The sequence below is a fragment of the Podarcis pityusensis genome, assembly GCF_964106645.2.
Source record: "Podarcis pityusensis genome assembly, chromosome: 2".
Taxonomy (NCBI): domain Eukaryota; kingdom Metazoa; phylum Chordata; class Lepidosauria; order Squamata; family Lacertidae; genus Podarcis; species Podarcis pityusensis.
The window spans coordinates 13590962-13607362 of NC_138029.1; the positions used below are offsets into that span (position 1 = coordinate 13590962).

General features: G+C 46.4%; 2 protein-coding genes across 3 annotated transcripts in view; one reads left to right on the plus strand and one right to left on the minus strand.

Annotated features, from left to right (window-relative positions):
• Positions 1-15858, plus strand: part of LOC308470863 (unconventional myosin-Ia-like) — a 55763-nt gene extending 39905 nt beyond the window's left edge. For both annotated transcript variants that reach the window (XM_080994449.1, XM_080994450.1), the window contains exons 21-29: positions 1584-1652; positions 2159-2245; positions 2518-2592; positions 5280-5414; positions 7792-7898; positions 9266-9398; positions 11210-11362; positions 13324-13451; positions 14734-15858. In XM_080994449.1, the coding sequence (XP_080850575.1) occupies positions 1584-1652; positions 2159-2245; positions 2518-2592; positions 5280-5414; positions 7792-7898; positions 9266-9398; positions 11210-11362; positions 13324-13451; positions 14734-14857 (1011 nt within the window). In that variant the 3' untranslated portion in view covers positions 14858-15858. The remainder of the gene's footprint in view (positions 1-1583; positions 1653-2158; positions 2246-2517; positions 2593-5279; positions 5415-7791; positions 7899-9265; positions 9399-11209; positions 11363-13323; positions 13452-14733) is intronic.
• Positions 15644-16401, minus strand: part of LOC308471485 (retinol dehydrogenase 16-like) — a gene marked incomplete at its 3' end in the record, with an annotated part of 10200 nt that continues 9442 nt past the window's right edge. Inside the window, exon 6 of the mRNA XM_080995483.1 lies at positions 15644-15674. Coding sequence (XP_080851609.1) covers positions 15644-15674 — 31 coding nt within the window. The remainder of the gene's footprint in view (positions 15675-16401) is intronic.

Consider the following 16401-nt stretch of genomic DNA (forward strand, 5'->3'; position numbering starts at 1 on the left):
ATGTCAATAGGGTCGTACAGGGCGGGGCGGGGTAGCAGCCCTCACAAGGCTGCCTTCTTACTTACAACCAGTCAAGCGGGTGGATCTGGCTGTCAGTTTCCTCCTCCTTAGTCTCAGTACAGTGGTGCCTCGCAAGACGAAATTAATTCGTTCCGCAAGTCTCTTCGTCTTGCGAGTTTTTCGTCTTGCGATGCACGGTTTCCCATAGGAATGCATTGAAAATCAATTAATGCGTTCCTAGGGAAACCGCCTTCAGACCAGGTCGGGGACAGTCTGTCCCCGGACCTCTTCTGAAGGCTGGGGGGGGGCAAGGGCTTTTCTTCCCACCCCCAGCATTTTAAAAAACCCCGGGACAGCGGAGGACTTCTCCGCTGTCCGGGCGATCTTAAAATGCTGGCGGGCGGCATTTTAAAATCGCCCCGGGACAGCGGAGGACTTCTCCGCTGTCCGGGGCGATTTAAAAGCCCCTGGGAAGGCAGGCAGGGGGGACAAAGACTTTTGCCCCCCGCCAGCCTTCAGAAGAGGTCCTGGACCTCTTCTGAAGGCGGGCGGGGGGCGAAAGTCTTTGCTCCCCCCCTGCCTTCAAAAGCCCTCCGGGACAGGCAGGCAGGGGGGAGCAAAGACTTTCGCCCCCCGCCCGCCTTCAGAAGGTGTTCCCTCCCCCCGCCGGGCTTCGGAGCACCGTTCCGAAGCCGGGCGGCAGCGGCAGGTCTTCCCTCCCCCCCGCCCGGCTTCGGAGCACCGTTCCGAAGCCGGGCGGCGGCGGCAGGTCTTCCCTCCCCCCCGCCCGGCTTCGGAGCACCGTTCCGAAGCCGGGCGGCGGCGGCAGGTCTTCCCTCCCCCCCGCCCGGCTTCGGAGCACCGTTCCGAAGCCGGGCGGCGGGGGCAGGTCTTCCCTCCCCCCCGCCCGGCTTCGGAGCACCGTTCCGAAGCCGGGCGGCGGCGGCAGGTGTTCCCTCCCCCCCCGCCCGGCTTCGGAGCACCGTTCCGAAGCCGGGCGGCGGCGGCAGGTGTTCCCTCCCCCCGCCCGGCTTCGGAGCACCGTTCCGAAGCCGGGCGGCGGGGGGAGGTCTTCCCTCCCCCCCGCCTGGCTTCGGAGGAGCCTTCCGAAGCCCGGCGGCGGCGGGAGGAGGTGTCCCCGCCCCGCCGCCAGGCTTCGGAGGAGGTCCGAGGACAGTGGGGAAGACGCGCTGCGCTTCCCCGCTGTCCCTGAGATTTCCCTATGGGCTGTCGTCTTGCGAAGCAAGCCCATAGGGAAATTCGTTTTGCGAAGCGCCTCCAAAACGGAAAACCCTTTCGTCTAGCGGGTTTTCCGTCTTGCGAGGCGTTCGTCTTGCGGGGCACCACTGTATTGCCTTAACAGAGGTCAGAAGAGGTGTGTGTGTGTGTGTGTGTGTGTGTGTGTGTGTGTGTGTGTGCAAAACTAGAATTAGTTGGCCCTGTCTGCCATTGGCTCTGGCGCCATCTACTGTTGGCCTCCTGGCCTTCTACCCTACCAGTCAAAAGGGGTGGGAATTACCACTGATGACTCCCTGTTTGTTCATGGCCTGTCTGCCTACTAAAGTGAGTGTTTTATTTTGCAGCAAAAGAAGAAATACGGGAAGATGAAAATGTCAGCTCTTCTTATCCAGGCCTATGTCCGAGGATGGAAGGTGAGGCAGGTGACATCCAGAATATGGTTGCGGCCGGGCCTTTAAAGGTTCTAGGGATCAGTTAGTTATATAGTCAACGTAATTAAATAATATGCAATAATTTTTATTTTAAAAAATTAATGTTCTGACATGATATATTCAACGATCATTTTATGCAACAAAATCTCACGTATTCTTCAGTAGCCTGGAATTTTTTGTCAGTTGCAGACAACTTAGGAATGGCTAACAGGGGCTCAGATGCTGAAATGATAAGTTTGTACACCGTTGCCCAGATTTTGTTACCTTGCCATTTCAAATCCTTGCGCATACACGCACCTGCTGCACATGTGTGCGTGCCAAACTGGAAAAATTTCAGGGCATAACTATATATGATGTCCAATGTTGTCTGAGATGTTATTAGTAATGACCAAGAAAATTGTAGGTCTTAGTGAAGCTGCTCTCTGCCCCCTCCCCCTTTTTTCTGGGACCCTTTGGGGTTCTTACCTATCCGCTCCCTTCCTCCACAGTCTCGTAAACTCCTACGGCAGCTGAAGCAACAAAAGAGCCGCAATCATGCTGCCACCATCATTACTGCTTACTGGAGAGGTTATCAGGTAACAAATATGCCACTGGCTCAATAGAACACACTTTTTTTTTTTACATGCATGAGGTATTGGGTTCAACCTTTGGCATCTCCAGTTAAAAAGAGGCCTTGTGAACCAGGTAGGGAAAGATCTCTTCTTGATGCTTGGGAGAGCACTGCCGGTCAGAGTAGACAATAATAGGCAAAGTGGGATGGCCTTATTTGGTACACAGCAGCTTCTTTTCTTCAGATGTTATTTAGACTTCAGCACGCTCACTGAGCAGGGCTTTTGTCTGTTTGCAGACACGGAAGGAATACAAGAAGTATTTCCGCTCTGGAGCTTCTCAGCGTATCACTAAGTTTATCTACACGGGTCTGGTGAGTATGTTCCTCCTGTCCCAGTTCTAAAACTATATGCAAGAAATAACATAGCAAGAAAAGGGAAAGGGCTTTTAAATCTTTGAATGAAAGTGATGATTGTCAGCAGGCGTCCCCCCTGCCTTTTACTGTGACATTGGTACTATCCCACTGAGCTCAGAGGGGTAAAAGGTAAGGGTAAAGGGACCCCTGACAATTAGGTCCAGTTGTGGCTGACTCTAGGGTTGTGGCGCTCATCTCACTTTATTGGCTGAGGGAGCTGGCGTACAGCTTCCGGGTCATGTGGCCAGCATGACTAGTGACTGGTGAACCAGAGCAGTGCACTGAAACGCCGTTTACCTTCCCGCCGGAGCGGTACCTATTTATCTACTTGCACTCTGAAGTGCTTTCGAACTGCTAGGTTGGCAGGAGCAGGGACCGAGCAACGGGAGCTCACCCTGTCGTGGGGATTCGAACCGCCGACCTTCTGATCAGCAAGTCCTAGGCTCTGTGGTTTAACCCACAGCGCCACCCGCGTCCCTACTCAGAGGGATAGCAGAACTCAATAAATTTAAATGTTAAGTGTTGCTGTTGTTAGCATCAATGCAGGCAGGCAATGGATGTGCTGTGTAAGGAAGAGTTAACCACAGTGCTTATTCAGGGCAAGAGTCTCAGCCCAGTGGTAAATCACATGACTTTACATGCAAAAGGTCTCAGCTGCAATCCTTGGCCTTTCCATCTTTCAGGCTAGAGGAGGTGGTAGCAGTAGTTGTTTGTTTGCCATAAAAGCAATGCTCCTTCACACTATAATGTGCACGCAACCCTTTTAGATGCCTTGAGGCAGAGGTTCCCAAACTTATTTGGCCTACCACCCCCTTTTCAGAAAACAAAACAAAACTCAGAGACCCCCTGGAAAACTACTTTCTTTAAATGAACAAACAGAAAATTGAGTAACAAATAGGCGTTCTTTTGTGTATCTATATTTCTACCTATGTCCTACAACATAGTAAATTTGCCAATGACTAAATAGGCAGGCAAGCTGCAATCCATTTCCCAGGCCTGGGTGAAGCTGAAAGGGGTTCACCCAAGCCCAGTGTTAAAGAAAATTCTGGGTTGAGAGACTACTCAACGCCAAGCTTGTCGGGTACAAGTCCCCCGCAGGTCCATGCGGTCAGTAAAAGAATGAAATTCCAGCCAAGTAATTTGGAGCAAAACAGCAGTCAGTAGACTTAGATCCTTTATTGTTGTGCAACAGGTTCAAACAGCAGTAAGAACCCTGAGCATGGGGCGACATTCACTTTTAAAACTTTGCCACCATATCCCAGAATACAGTTCGCACAGCATCATCAATACATCATTGTTACATCACTAACATGTCACAAAAGGGGAGCGTTACACAAGATTAGCATAGACAGATATGTCAGGGCAACACCCAAGTACAGTGGTACCTCTGGTTACGTACTTAATTCATTCCAGAGGTCCGTTCTTAACCTGAAGCACCACTTTAGCTAATGGGGCCTCCTGCTGCTGCCATGCCACCGGAGCACGATTTCTGTTCTCATCCTGAAAGAAAGTTCTTAACCCGAGGTACTATTTCTGGGTTAGCGGAGTCTGTAACCTGAAGCATATGTAACCTGAAGCATATGTAACCCGAGGTACCACTGTACAAGATTAGCACAGGCAAACATGTCTTAAGTAAAGTAAAGGTACCCCTGCCCGTACGGGCCAGTCGTGTCCGACTCTAGGGTTGTGCGCCCATCTCACTTAAGAGGCCGGGGGCCAGCACTGTCCGGAGACACTTCCAGGTCACGTGGCCAGCGTGACGAAGCTGCTCTGGCGAGCCAGCACCAGCGCAGCACATGGAAACGCTGTTTACCTTCCCGCTATAAAGCGGTACCTATTTATCTACTTGCACTTAAGGGTGCTTTCGAACTGCTAGGTGGGCAGGAGCTGGGACCGAAAGACGGGAGCTCACCCCGCCACGGGGATTCGAACTGCCGACCATGCGATCGGCAAGCCCTAGGCACTGAGGTTTTACCCACAGCACCACCCGCGTCCCATGTCTTAAGTACCCACCACCCAAAGTACAATAGAACTTCCTTTGCATGTCTGGAGCCTGAGGCAAGTCCAGTGATGAGATTTGGCTTCCCTTGGCTAACAATGAGCCCAGCAATTGTCACCTCTGGGCATGTCCTGGGGTAGGAGGTGTGTATACATGTCTTCAGGCTTGGGGAGGTGGCAGGGGAAAGAGTCCTTTTTTCCAAGGGCAAAATAGCGTTGGAATGGAGGAAATTGGCAAAGGAGTTGATTTTACATGATTTTTAAAGCTTGAAAGCTGAGCTGTCAAGTCGAAAAGATACATTCAGGCATAATATTTGTAACATTTAATAACTTTAAAGATGTGCCCCCCTTATTTCCGTAACAGCAGGAAACCCCCTCGCCTGCCAGATCCAGGCAAGGCGTTGTCACCATCCTGCAAAGGCGGCTGACCTGGCAGTAAGCGTCATTACACAACAGATGAAACATGCACATTTCCCCTCCAAAATCTCTTCTTTCTTTATGCTTCCACTGCCCCCTTATTTTTATTCAATGAACCCAATGCTGCTACTACCCCCTAGATTGTTCCAGCACTCTCTAGGGTACAGTATTGCCCACTTAGGGAAACATTGCCTTGAGGGTTTATGTGCTCTCTATCTCCCTTCTTATAGGTGCAAAAATTCCTCCTGGGTTTGAAGAACAACCTCCCTTCCATGACAGTGACTGACCAGGCTTGGCCGCCAGCTCCATACAAGTTTCTCACAGGCCCCAATGAAGAACTGAAGAAGATCTTCCACCATTGGAGGGTTAGAGCGGGATTATGGCTCATTTCTATGCGTAATTCTTTCAGAGTGAAACTGAGGGTGCTTCCAGACTGTCACTGTTCTCGTCTGGGATTCAATCACATTCTGACAAATTCAGGTTGCACAATTAATATTTAATAATAATAATCATAATCATAATCATAATCATAATCATAATCATAATCATAATCATAATCATAATCATAATAATTTATTTATACCCCACCCTCCCCGGCCAAAGCCGGGCTCAGGGGGGCTAACACCAGTAAAATTACAACAATAATAATAATAAACCCATTTAAAATACAGGTTAAAATACAATTTAAAATGCAGCCTCATTTTAACAGTAGCCCATAGATCAAAATCATAAGGGGAGGGAAACATAAGGGTCAAACTGAGTCCAAACCAAAGGCCAGGCGGAACAGCTCTGTCATGTAGGCCCTGCGGAAAGATGTCAAGTTCCGCAGGGCCCTAGTCTCTTGTGACAGAGTCGGGGCCAGTACTGAAAAGGCCCTGGCCCTAGTTGAGACCAATCTAACCACCTTGAGACTTGGGACCTCCAAGGTGTTGTCATTTGTGGACCTTAAATTATAGTCGATATGGAAGCGTTGCACAGCAAACCTGCTTCCACAAATGATTAAATGTTTTGTGATAAGGAAATTGTTGGGGGAAATGCAGTGTGCGATAACCCTGCCTTTGATGCAGTGGCAGCTAACCTCATCTCAAATGCATCAGGATGAATGTGCAATAAACAGGATGTCTGGAAGTGCCCTCAATTTTGAGACTACTGGTAGCAGGTATTCTGTGTATATAATTACTGGGCCAACAAATACGGTGGCCCTGGAGATATTTTGCAAATTATATTTGCGTGGGAGAGGGACTCCATTAAACAGTGGTAGGATGGAAGAGTGGAAAAGAGGAAAGGAGGCAACTCCCCACCCCCCCACCCCCAATTTGCCTCTTCATTTCCCTCCTTCTCAATTTCTCATTTTCCCAATCTTACGTTCATTTCTGCAGAAGTTCATCAGCATTTTAGTGCAAAATTCTCCTAATTAAACACACTTTTATATGCAGTTTTAACTAATATGCATGTTTTTACAAGCAGTTTTCCTTAACAGAAGGCACCTTTGTACATTATTTTTGAAGAAGTATGTTCATTTTTATGTATACTTTCCCCTAATATATGCATTATAGTAAACACTGATTGGATGGAGAACTGCCTTGCAAAATTTGAATGGGCACAAATTTTGAAGGATGGCTGTTTCAGTCCTCGTAGTGTTTCAGAAAGTGCAAATTTGACAGCGTCTCCTTTAAATGCAAACGGAAACAAATTTCTTCCTCATCTGTCCTCTCATTGTGCCTCTGATACTATGTGAGCCGCCCACGTTGTTGACAGGAATCATAGAACAGCTGCTTCCACATCCAACACACTTTGCTGAGGCACCAGAGTTGTCTCTGCAAGACCAAGCAAGGTTCAAAGTGACAGTGTGGGTGTGGAGTGAGCTTTTGCTTACTTGGGCAAGTTGAACTGAGTTTTCTTTTTAAATTAATGTTTCATTTTGTGGATAAATTTCCAGGCAAACAATGTTAGGTTTTATTTGGACCCATCCCACCACAGGGCATGTGGGTGCTGCACATAAGTAGAACCGTTGCTGCTACAGCTACCGAATCCTTGCCTTTTCAAGACACAGCTGTGCAGGGCTAATCACAACATAGCAGAGGATCCCATGCCTTCCAGACATGCATCCAGTGTCTACCTCCTCTCCCATCGTTACAGTGTACAGTGTGGCTATATTTTTACAGCCCAGCAATCTCAATATAGGGCACTGTCACCACATGGTGCTTTAGAGATGACTGAAGTGGCCCCAGCAGTCAACTTGATGTTGATCACTTTCGCTCAGTCATCACAGGCTTTCCTGGCCCATGTCACTTGAAGCTTGGGGAGACCTAGCGGTGTTTTCCTTCTGCCAAGCACAAGCCACAAAATCAGGGCCGGCCCTACTGTTAGGTAGAATGATGCAGCCACCAATGGACATGGACCTGAGCCTGGATGCTCTTTCTGCCCTTCGAGTACAAGACAGCAGAAAGCAGAATCATGTTCTTGCTTGCCAGATTCAACAAAAAAAATAGAGGGGTGGGGAAGTACTCCTCAGTGCAAGAACATTCATATTTGGGAGTGCTTTTAAAGAAACAAAAGCAATCAAAGCAGAAGAATATGAATTTGAAACTTTCTTTTTTTTGGAAGCAAATGTGACTGAAGTAAATTTTCATGTGTTTCTTCCTTGCTAAAGTAAATAGGGTATGTTTTGGAGTTTGCAATGTTGACTCTCCTTTTGCTTCTTATCTGCACCCACCTTTGCTCTCTGCTTTCCTGGTGCAGTGCAAGAAATATCGAGATCAGCTGCCACCCCAGAGAAAAGTAGCCCTCCAGGACAAGTTGTGTGCCAGTGAACTTTTCCGGGGCAAGAAGAGTTTGTACCCTAAAAGGTGAGTGCAAAGACAGGAGCTAGCGCCACCCCAGTCGAGCCGGAATTGACCCATTAGGATTGCTGTGGATTACTATTAGGGATGAGTGTATCTAATAATTTCTACCTCTCTGTGTTTCTCATCTTTCCAACCTTAAGTTTATAGAATCATAGAACTGTAGAGTTGGGAGGGATCTCAGGGATCAACTGGTCCAAACTCCTGTAATGCAGAAGTCGGAGCTAAGGAATTCCTGGCATATGGCCATCCAACCTCTGTTTTTAAACCTCCAGTGAAGGAGAGTCTACCACCTTCTGATAGAATCTGTTACGCTGTTGAACAGCTCTTACTGTTAGAAAGTTCTTCCTAGTGTTCAATTTGACTCTCCTTTCTTGTAATTTGGATCCACTGCCTCGCGTCCTACCCACTGAAGCAGCAGAAAACAAGCTTGCTCCATCTTCCATGTGGCAGCCCTTTGAAGAAGGCTATTGTATCACCTCTCAGTCTTCTCTTTCCTAGGCAAAACACCAAACTCCCTCAACTGTTCCTTGTAAAGCTGTTTCCATACCTTTTTATCGTCATGGTTGCCCTCCTCTCTACATCTTCCAACTTGTCAATATCCTTAAACTGTGGTGCCCAGAACTGGACACAGGTGGGGCCTGACCAAGGCAGAATAGAACAGAACTATTACCGTATTTTTCGCTCTATAAGACGCACTTTTCCCTTCCTAAAAAGTAAGGGGAAATGTGTGTGCGTCTTACGGAGTGAATGCAGGCTGCGCAGCTATTGCTGAAGCCAGGAGAGCAAGAGGGATCAGTGCGCACCAATCCCTCTTGCTCTTCTGGCTTCAGAGATAGCCACGCAAAGCCTCCTGAGTGCAGCCGGAGCGCTCCTCCCTCTTTGCTCAAGAGGCTTTGCGTTGCTTTCTTGTTTCTTGTTTTCTTCCTCTAAAAACTAGGTGCGTCTTATGGTTGGTGCGTCTTATAGAGCGAAAAATACAGTGCTTCCCTTTAGTTCTCCACTTTTCCACATCAGTTTGAGGGTACTAATGAAAATCCATCATCATTTTTGTGTGTGAATTGCTCCTAATTTGCATTTTAGAAGGCACTTTTATACATTTTAAAGGCATTTTAAAGGCATCTTTGTATGCTATTTTCCTGAATATATATTTTTCTATGCACACTTTACCCAACAACAATACATTTTTGCACACATTACTTGGCTAGAGAACAACGTTGTAAAATTCAGAGAAATGCAGATTTCAAATGGATGGCTGCGTTTCAGTTTGCATATTTTCTGGGAATGTGTGCATTAAATAGGTTTACCTTTACATGCAAACTGAATTTACCTCCCTCCCTCCCTAATGAAAACCTGTGGTTTGTGTCTTTTAGCCTCCCACAACCTTTCAGAGGCGATCACCTGGGTCTAAAGGAGAACTCCAAGTATCGTAAGCTCCAAGCCACAGCTGATGGTAAGATGGTCATGGCTGACAGCGTGAGGAAGGTCAACCGAGGTGATGGAAAGGTGAGAAACATCCTGCCCTACCTCTCTGGCACCTAAAGGAACAAGAACAAAAGGAAGAGCAAGGAACCCTGTGTGTGTTTTCTCACTATTCTAGGGTTGCCATATTTAAATATTTCTTTCACCTGTCTTCCAATTTCAATTCAAATGAAATGAAGCCCCATTGCCAGTGACCTATTTGCAATACCTGCACGGCCTGTTTGCAGGATTAAGCCCCTGTCTGAAAGCACCTTTATCTAGTCTCTTGCACCTCAAAGCAGAGGGTCACCAACCTTTTTAGGCCCATTTTTAGGATTTTTTTTTAGTAACTGAAAGCACCTGCCTCTCCTTGCCCAGAAAAAGACACACACACACACACACAGGCAATTCAGTTTTCTTTTTTTAAAAAAATAATTTTTATTAAGTTTTCCATTTAACAATCCAATCATATCACATTAATTATTCCAAATTATACCAATACATATCATAAACTCCAAATATTTTGCCAAATTATAAATTTTTGTTGGGGGTTCCCATGCTTCAAGTTCAGTAAGGGTCCAGTCATCTCATATTTCTGCTGCTTTTAGTGTTCACCAATCCCATCTTTCGATCTTCCTGTTGTTATCCTTTTTCTTCTTAATAGCCTCTGAGTTGTTTCCACAGGCGAGTTAAAGTAAGCATTGTTATGCTTCTGTGTGAACTTTGTAAGGCTCTCCCTTTTTTTAAAGCTGGTAAGTCTTTTGTTTGCAGTAAATCTTCACACGCTGATCCAAAAATCTTGCTCGGGCGGCAGGTGCCAACTTTCTCAATTCCGATGAAATAAAATCTAAGCCTCTGCTCATTAATTTTCCCAGATAGGTTGCACCATAAATCAGTCTTTCCAGGGGAGGATTTGCCAAGTCAAACTTAGAATACAATCATGACAACAGAGCAATGGCTCGCCTCCCCCTCTGACTATTAATCTCACAACATACCGTATTTTTTGCTCTATAAGACTCACTTTTTCCCTCCTAAAAAGTAAGGGGAAATGTGTGTGCGTCTTATGGAGCGAATGCAGGCTGCGCAGCTATCCCAGAAGCCAGAACAGCGAGAGGGATTTCTGCTTTCGCTGCGCTGCGATCCCTCTTGTTGTTCTGGCTTCTGAGATTCAGAATATTTTTTTTCTTGTTTTCCTCCTCCAAAAACTAGGTGCGTCTTATGGTCTGGTGCGTCTTATAGAGCGAAAAATACGGTAGTTTGTCTCATAATGGCGGATCCCGATTAAAAACTGTGTCACAAGAGAGCCTTTTATTTTCTGGCAATTCAGTTTTCCAAGGAATCGTCATGAAAATCAGATCTGCTAGGGTGAATCTGAGCCTTGAAAAGCACGTAAAGCTGAAATAGGTTGTGGAACAGAGCATCCCACTTCCAACTTTCTCTGTCAGCTCTGTGTACTTCCTAAAGTAAGCACCCTCACCACCTCAAGACCAAGGGCACTGAGTTTGGGGGAGGAGGCTCAGAGGCTTTGTGGATGCCAGAGAAGATCTCAAGGGTGCCAATGTGCCCACCAGTGACTCATTGGCAACTCCTGCCTGAAACTCACCCACCCACCCCTCAATATGTCAGCTACGTGAGCAAGATCCTCTGTTGACAGGGGCTTGGGATGAATGACGGGGGGGGGGGTGCTGGTGCTTTCATGGCCGGCCTGCACACAATGAGCTGACCAGTGTCGAAGCAGGATATGGTACTAGGTGAACGTTTGGCATGAATCAGCATGGTTGTTTTTCTTCTGTCCTTAAAAGCCTGCCATGAGGGATTCAAGGTGGCAATTTTCCTTCCTCCTCTCTCTGTTCCAGGCCTCTCCTCGAATCTTCCTTCTCACCAAGAGCCACATCATCCTGGCAGACCCCAAGGCTGCCCAGCCAAAAACAGTGATCACCCTGAGTGACATCAACGGTGTCTCCGTCAGCCGCTATGCAGATGGCTTCTTTGTTCTGCACATTAAAGAGGTACTGGGAAGGTGGTGGCGGCGGTGGCCTGACAGCTACCAACACAATTTAGTGGCCAGGAAGATCCTAGCAGCCAATTTGCTACTTCGTGACTCCCTCTGAAATCCCCATGGCAGGGTTAGGGAATATGAAAATGCAATATTTTTTTTTTTAAAGGTGTTAACACCATCCTGCCAAAGCTGAATTGAAATGTCACACAAGTCTGGAAATGTGAGCTCTGAATGTGTAGTTTTCAAATGTAGCTTTTTCAAATCGCATTGAAGAACACTTTAATGAAAGAAAACGCTGCTGAGACACTTTTCAAACAGTTAGAGAATTCTTAGACTTTAGTCCTGTATATGCACCTAACTGAGAGGAAATCCCACTGAGCACAGTGGAACTTTCTTCCGAGTTAACATGGATTGCCCTGTCTTTTAAACAGATTCATCAGTGAATTGTAGGGACTCCTTCAGCCTGTTGCCTGCCCCCCCCAACCCTGCCCTCTTCTTACTAGGGTTGTTTGCAGTGTCAGAGCCTGATTTAAGAGAAAAGCAATCAGCAGCAGCAGGATTTGCCACCCCACTCCCACCCATCACTACCTGTCCTGAAATCACACCACCAGCTTTATAGCCACCTGCCATTAGAAAGGTCTTCTGCAATCATAGCTAACCTTTATTTCCTCCATACTGGCCTAACTTGCAAGGATCAGGATTGGAGAATAGTTCATCCCATAAAAATCCCTAGCTCCTAAACCACCTTCCCTTTTAGCTAAGATTGCTGGGTTTCCCAAGACCACTTGGGGGGAATAAGCCACTCCCTGTATACAGAAAGAACCAAAAGTCCCAGTTATCAAGCACCACAAAGGAAATGAAAGTTGAGTGTGGGCAGACATCCTTGGCCAATGTCCTGCGGATGGGCTTGTTTTCCATTCCATTGACAGTAAGTAGCTATTATGGAGGCAGAGGCGTATGATGGGCTAGTTCAATGGTTCTGAATTTTTTTGCAGTGGCAAAACCCAGTAGCAGGGCAGCATTGTTGACCTGGCTTCCCAACGCCACGTGTCACTGCCAGTCCCTACAAAGGGGAGGGGCAAGGCAGTGGGGAGTGTTGTGCCCACAGCACACCAGTCTCACTGCTGCCTTGCTCTTCTAACTCTTGGCAACCGGCACAACACTGCCCTGCCTATGCCACCTGCTAGCTGCTACTGATTTAACCCTTGGAAAGTGCAATGAGGGAAGGAAGGACGACAATTGCTTGAGTGGTGCCTAGGACCCTCGTACCTACGGGACCGCCTCTCCCGATATGCCCCACGGAGAGCCTCAAGGTCCATAAATAGCAACACCCTAGTGGTCCCGGGCACTAAGGAAGTTAGATTAGCTTCAACCAGAGCCAGGGCCTTTTCAACACTGGCTCCAGCCTGGTGGAACGCTCTGCCTCATGAGACCAGGGCCCTGCAGGATCTGATTTCTTTCCGCAGGGCCTGTAAGACAGAGGAGTTCTGCCTGGCCTTTGGCTTGGAGCCAATTTGATTCCCTCCCCCACTTTCTTTTTCCTTTTTCCTTTCTCCTCCTGTGATGAGGCTGCATTTTAATATTTTAATGTTTCAATATTTTAATGTATTTTAATCTTGTTTTTAAGTTGTATTCATTCAACTTGTTTTTATTATTGCTTGTTAGCCGCCCTGAGCCCGGCCTTGGCTGAGGAGGGCAGGGTATAAATAAAAATTATTATTATTGTTGTTATTATTAATCTCCATGGCTGCAGTGCAGTGGAAATCACGATTTGTGTGTGCTTATCTGTTATTGCAACACTTTCCCCACCAGAACCTCATGGACTACTTCACAGAACCCCAGGGTTCTGCAGAGCTATTTTAGAAATGCTGGGCTGGTTTATAAGGTGGTTAAGTGGTTAGGTAACATAATGGAAGCAAGTGCTAAAGCTTGTAAGCTAGAGTAAGGTTTCAATGTCTCTTCCTTTTGCAGACCTCCACAGCGGGTACCAAAGGGGACTTCCTGCTTATAAGTGACCACTTGATCGAACTGGTCACCCGGCTCCACCAGACCGTGCTGGAAGCTACAAAGCAAAAACTGAAGCTCCAAGTGGCTGATGAGTAAGATTAGAGAGTTAGCAGTAGGCGGGAAGGGGAGGGGGAGATTTGGACCAAGCACTGGTGCTCTTGTTTGGGAGTTTGTCCAAAGCATCATAAGGACATGGGAAGCTGCCTTATCCCGAATCAGACCATTAGTCAATCTAGTGCAGTACTGTCTACATTGACTGATAGCAGCTTTCCAGGTTTCATGCAGGGGACATTCCCAACCTTATCAGGAGGTGCTGGGAACTGAACCTGGGACCTTCTGCATGCAAAGCAGATGCCCTGCCGCAAATTCATCTTCCTTTTCCAGAGAGAACCACCATGTTATTTGACAGGCTGTGAGGGATTATTCTTTTTCTGCAGGGGGGAATGGGAAGAATGCTGAAAGACTGTGTCGATCCACAGAAACACAGATCTACCGATGGGTTTAACTGGAATCTGTGCTGGCGATATACCAAAATCAAAGGCAGCCAAAGGCAGAGAAAATATACAATGGTACCTTGGGTTACATACACTTCAGGTTACAGACTCCGCTAACCCAGAAATAGTATCTCGGGTTAAGAACTTTGCTTCAGGATGAGAACAGAAATCTCATCCTGAACGAATTAAGTACTTAACCCGAGGTACCACTGTGTATCTATTTGGGTAGTGGTGAAACCATCTCCATCTTCATTTATAACTTTCCTTCCAGGAAGGTTAGAGACTATTTTTTTAAAATGAAAGCTCAGAGCCTGCTCCCTCTTCCCTTACAGGCATCAGCTCTGGAGTGAGTGCTCCAGTTGTACCCCTGATAATCTGGCCTTGTTTCTACCAAATAATCCTACTTCCACCAGAGAATCCTGGGAACTGTAGTTTGTTAAGGGTGCTGGAAATCAAACCTTTGTGAGGGGCAAACCACAGTTCCCACTATCCTTTGCAGGGAGTCACATGCTTAAATGTATCATCTGATAGCTGTGGCTGATGGGACTTGTAGTACAAACCTCAAGGACTTACTTGTTCATGCAAGTTGCAGCAATGTTTTTCTCCATTAATTTTTTTTACATAAATGTATTTATAAATTTGTTTAAAACCACATAACTCCAAATACAGTGGCTAAGGTTCCACTGTGATTTTTCTGCAACACTTTTGTTTTCAAACTGGTTTAACCTTGCTGCAATGTCTTCGAATTTCCTCCTTTCTTAGCCATTTCTGATTAGTTTGGTTTGGTGTCTGAAAGCCTAGTAAACAAGCTCAAGTGCTACTGCTAAGTTGGAGTGAGCAGGTGTATCTTTTAACATGAGATTCCTTTGGTCATCTACAGGTTCCTGGTGAAGTTCAAGCAAAGCAGCATCACTGTCAAGGTGGTAGAGACAGCTGAGAAGCAGGGGGCAGCGCCCATCTGCAGAAAGAAAGGCAGCCATCGAATGGAGGTGTTAGTCCACTGAGGAGAATCTGGACAGAAGGATACTGCCTGTCCAGAGGGAACTACAATGGACTCCTGGGGGCCTTTGGAAGTGGGAATTTGTGACTGAAGATCTGGCTCGCTGGCAGCTTCAATATTCTTGGTCTCTCACATCCCACCTCAGGGGCAGCTATCTGAAAGCTTTCAATAATCAATAACACATGCCAGTTTCCCCATTTGGCATAGGTGCCAATGACAAATGGTCCCTGTGCTACAACTGACCTCTTCAGAAATGGCCACTCCTCCTCTCTTCTTTAGAAGCCTTACCTCTTATTTAACTGGAGAACATAGAGTGAGCACCAGGAAAACACACCAGTGAAATGAAATGCCGTTTTTGCCTAATTTAAAGTCTCTTTACTTAGGCCCTGGGCTAGAGGGGAACCTGTGGCCCTCCAGATGTTGATAACAGGGAGCTGCAGTCCGGCAACATCTGGGGAGCATCAGGTTCCCAGAACGTGACCTACAAAATCTGGGAATGCTTTTAAAAACAACATCCTCAAATCTGTTTTTCTTAAAGGTGTGGCCAGGAGCTTCTCTTGGAGTGTGAACAGCTCTCTGAAACTCCTTTCTACACACTGTGTTTCATCAGACCAAATGTCAACCTTCAAAATACCTCTGCGCTTCTGATTTATTATTAGTAACAGAAAGTAATCACAACCAATGAAGTACATAGCTTTTTAAAAATCTCCACCACCATCTTGAATTCATCCAAAGTGAGCAGTTTTTTGAATCCCCAACTTGGAATGATACTAGATGTGCTTTTGTTTTGCTAATAGACCCTGAAGATCAGCTTCAATAATCTAGACAGTAAAGACCCAGAAGAACATTAAACAAGCTTCCAGGGTTAAATGTGTCCAATAGCTCAACTCCAAGCATTTGTAGGTTCTCACCAAACCTTGCACAGAAGCTGCCAGAGCATGTGCAGGTAGCTGCAATATTCCCCCATTAAATAAAGTTATGTATTTTAAATCTTCTAACTCCAAACAGCTGAGTTTACATTGTGTTCTATTATTTATTCTGCAACATTTCAATTGTAACACTGATTTAAAGCAGCTGCAACATTTTGGAGTTTCCTTTTCCAATCATCATCAACAAGAACATCATTTTGATTGGATCCAAAGTGAACTGCTGTTTGAATCCTCTCACCAGCCTGGGAATGATATACCTCAGTGCAGATTCCCATTGTGTCCTTGTGCTGCTTGATTCATACTTTTGCCTTGATTGGATGAAACTGGATGGGGATTGGAGCTATATACGTTAAAGGGAAGATAATTTGAGCAATTAATGATAAAAGACAAACTTTTCCCTGCAGTTCAGCCTCCTTCACACCATTCTCAGCTGTTGCCAGGTCTGCTGAACAGTACAAGGGCAGGGAAAGTTTCGAATCTTTCTTCCCCATCTCACGGGTCTGATGGAACCTTGCCTCCTATATGAGCATAGGAAAAAGCTTAATAGCAGTAAGAGGTCAAGCACCATGGGACTTGCAGATTTAACAGCTGGGGAAGGTTACCCAGACAGGAGGAAAGA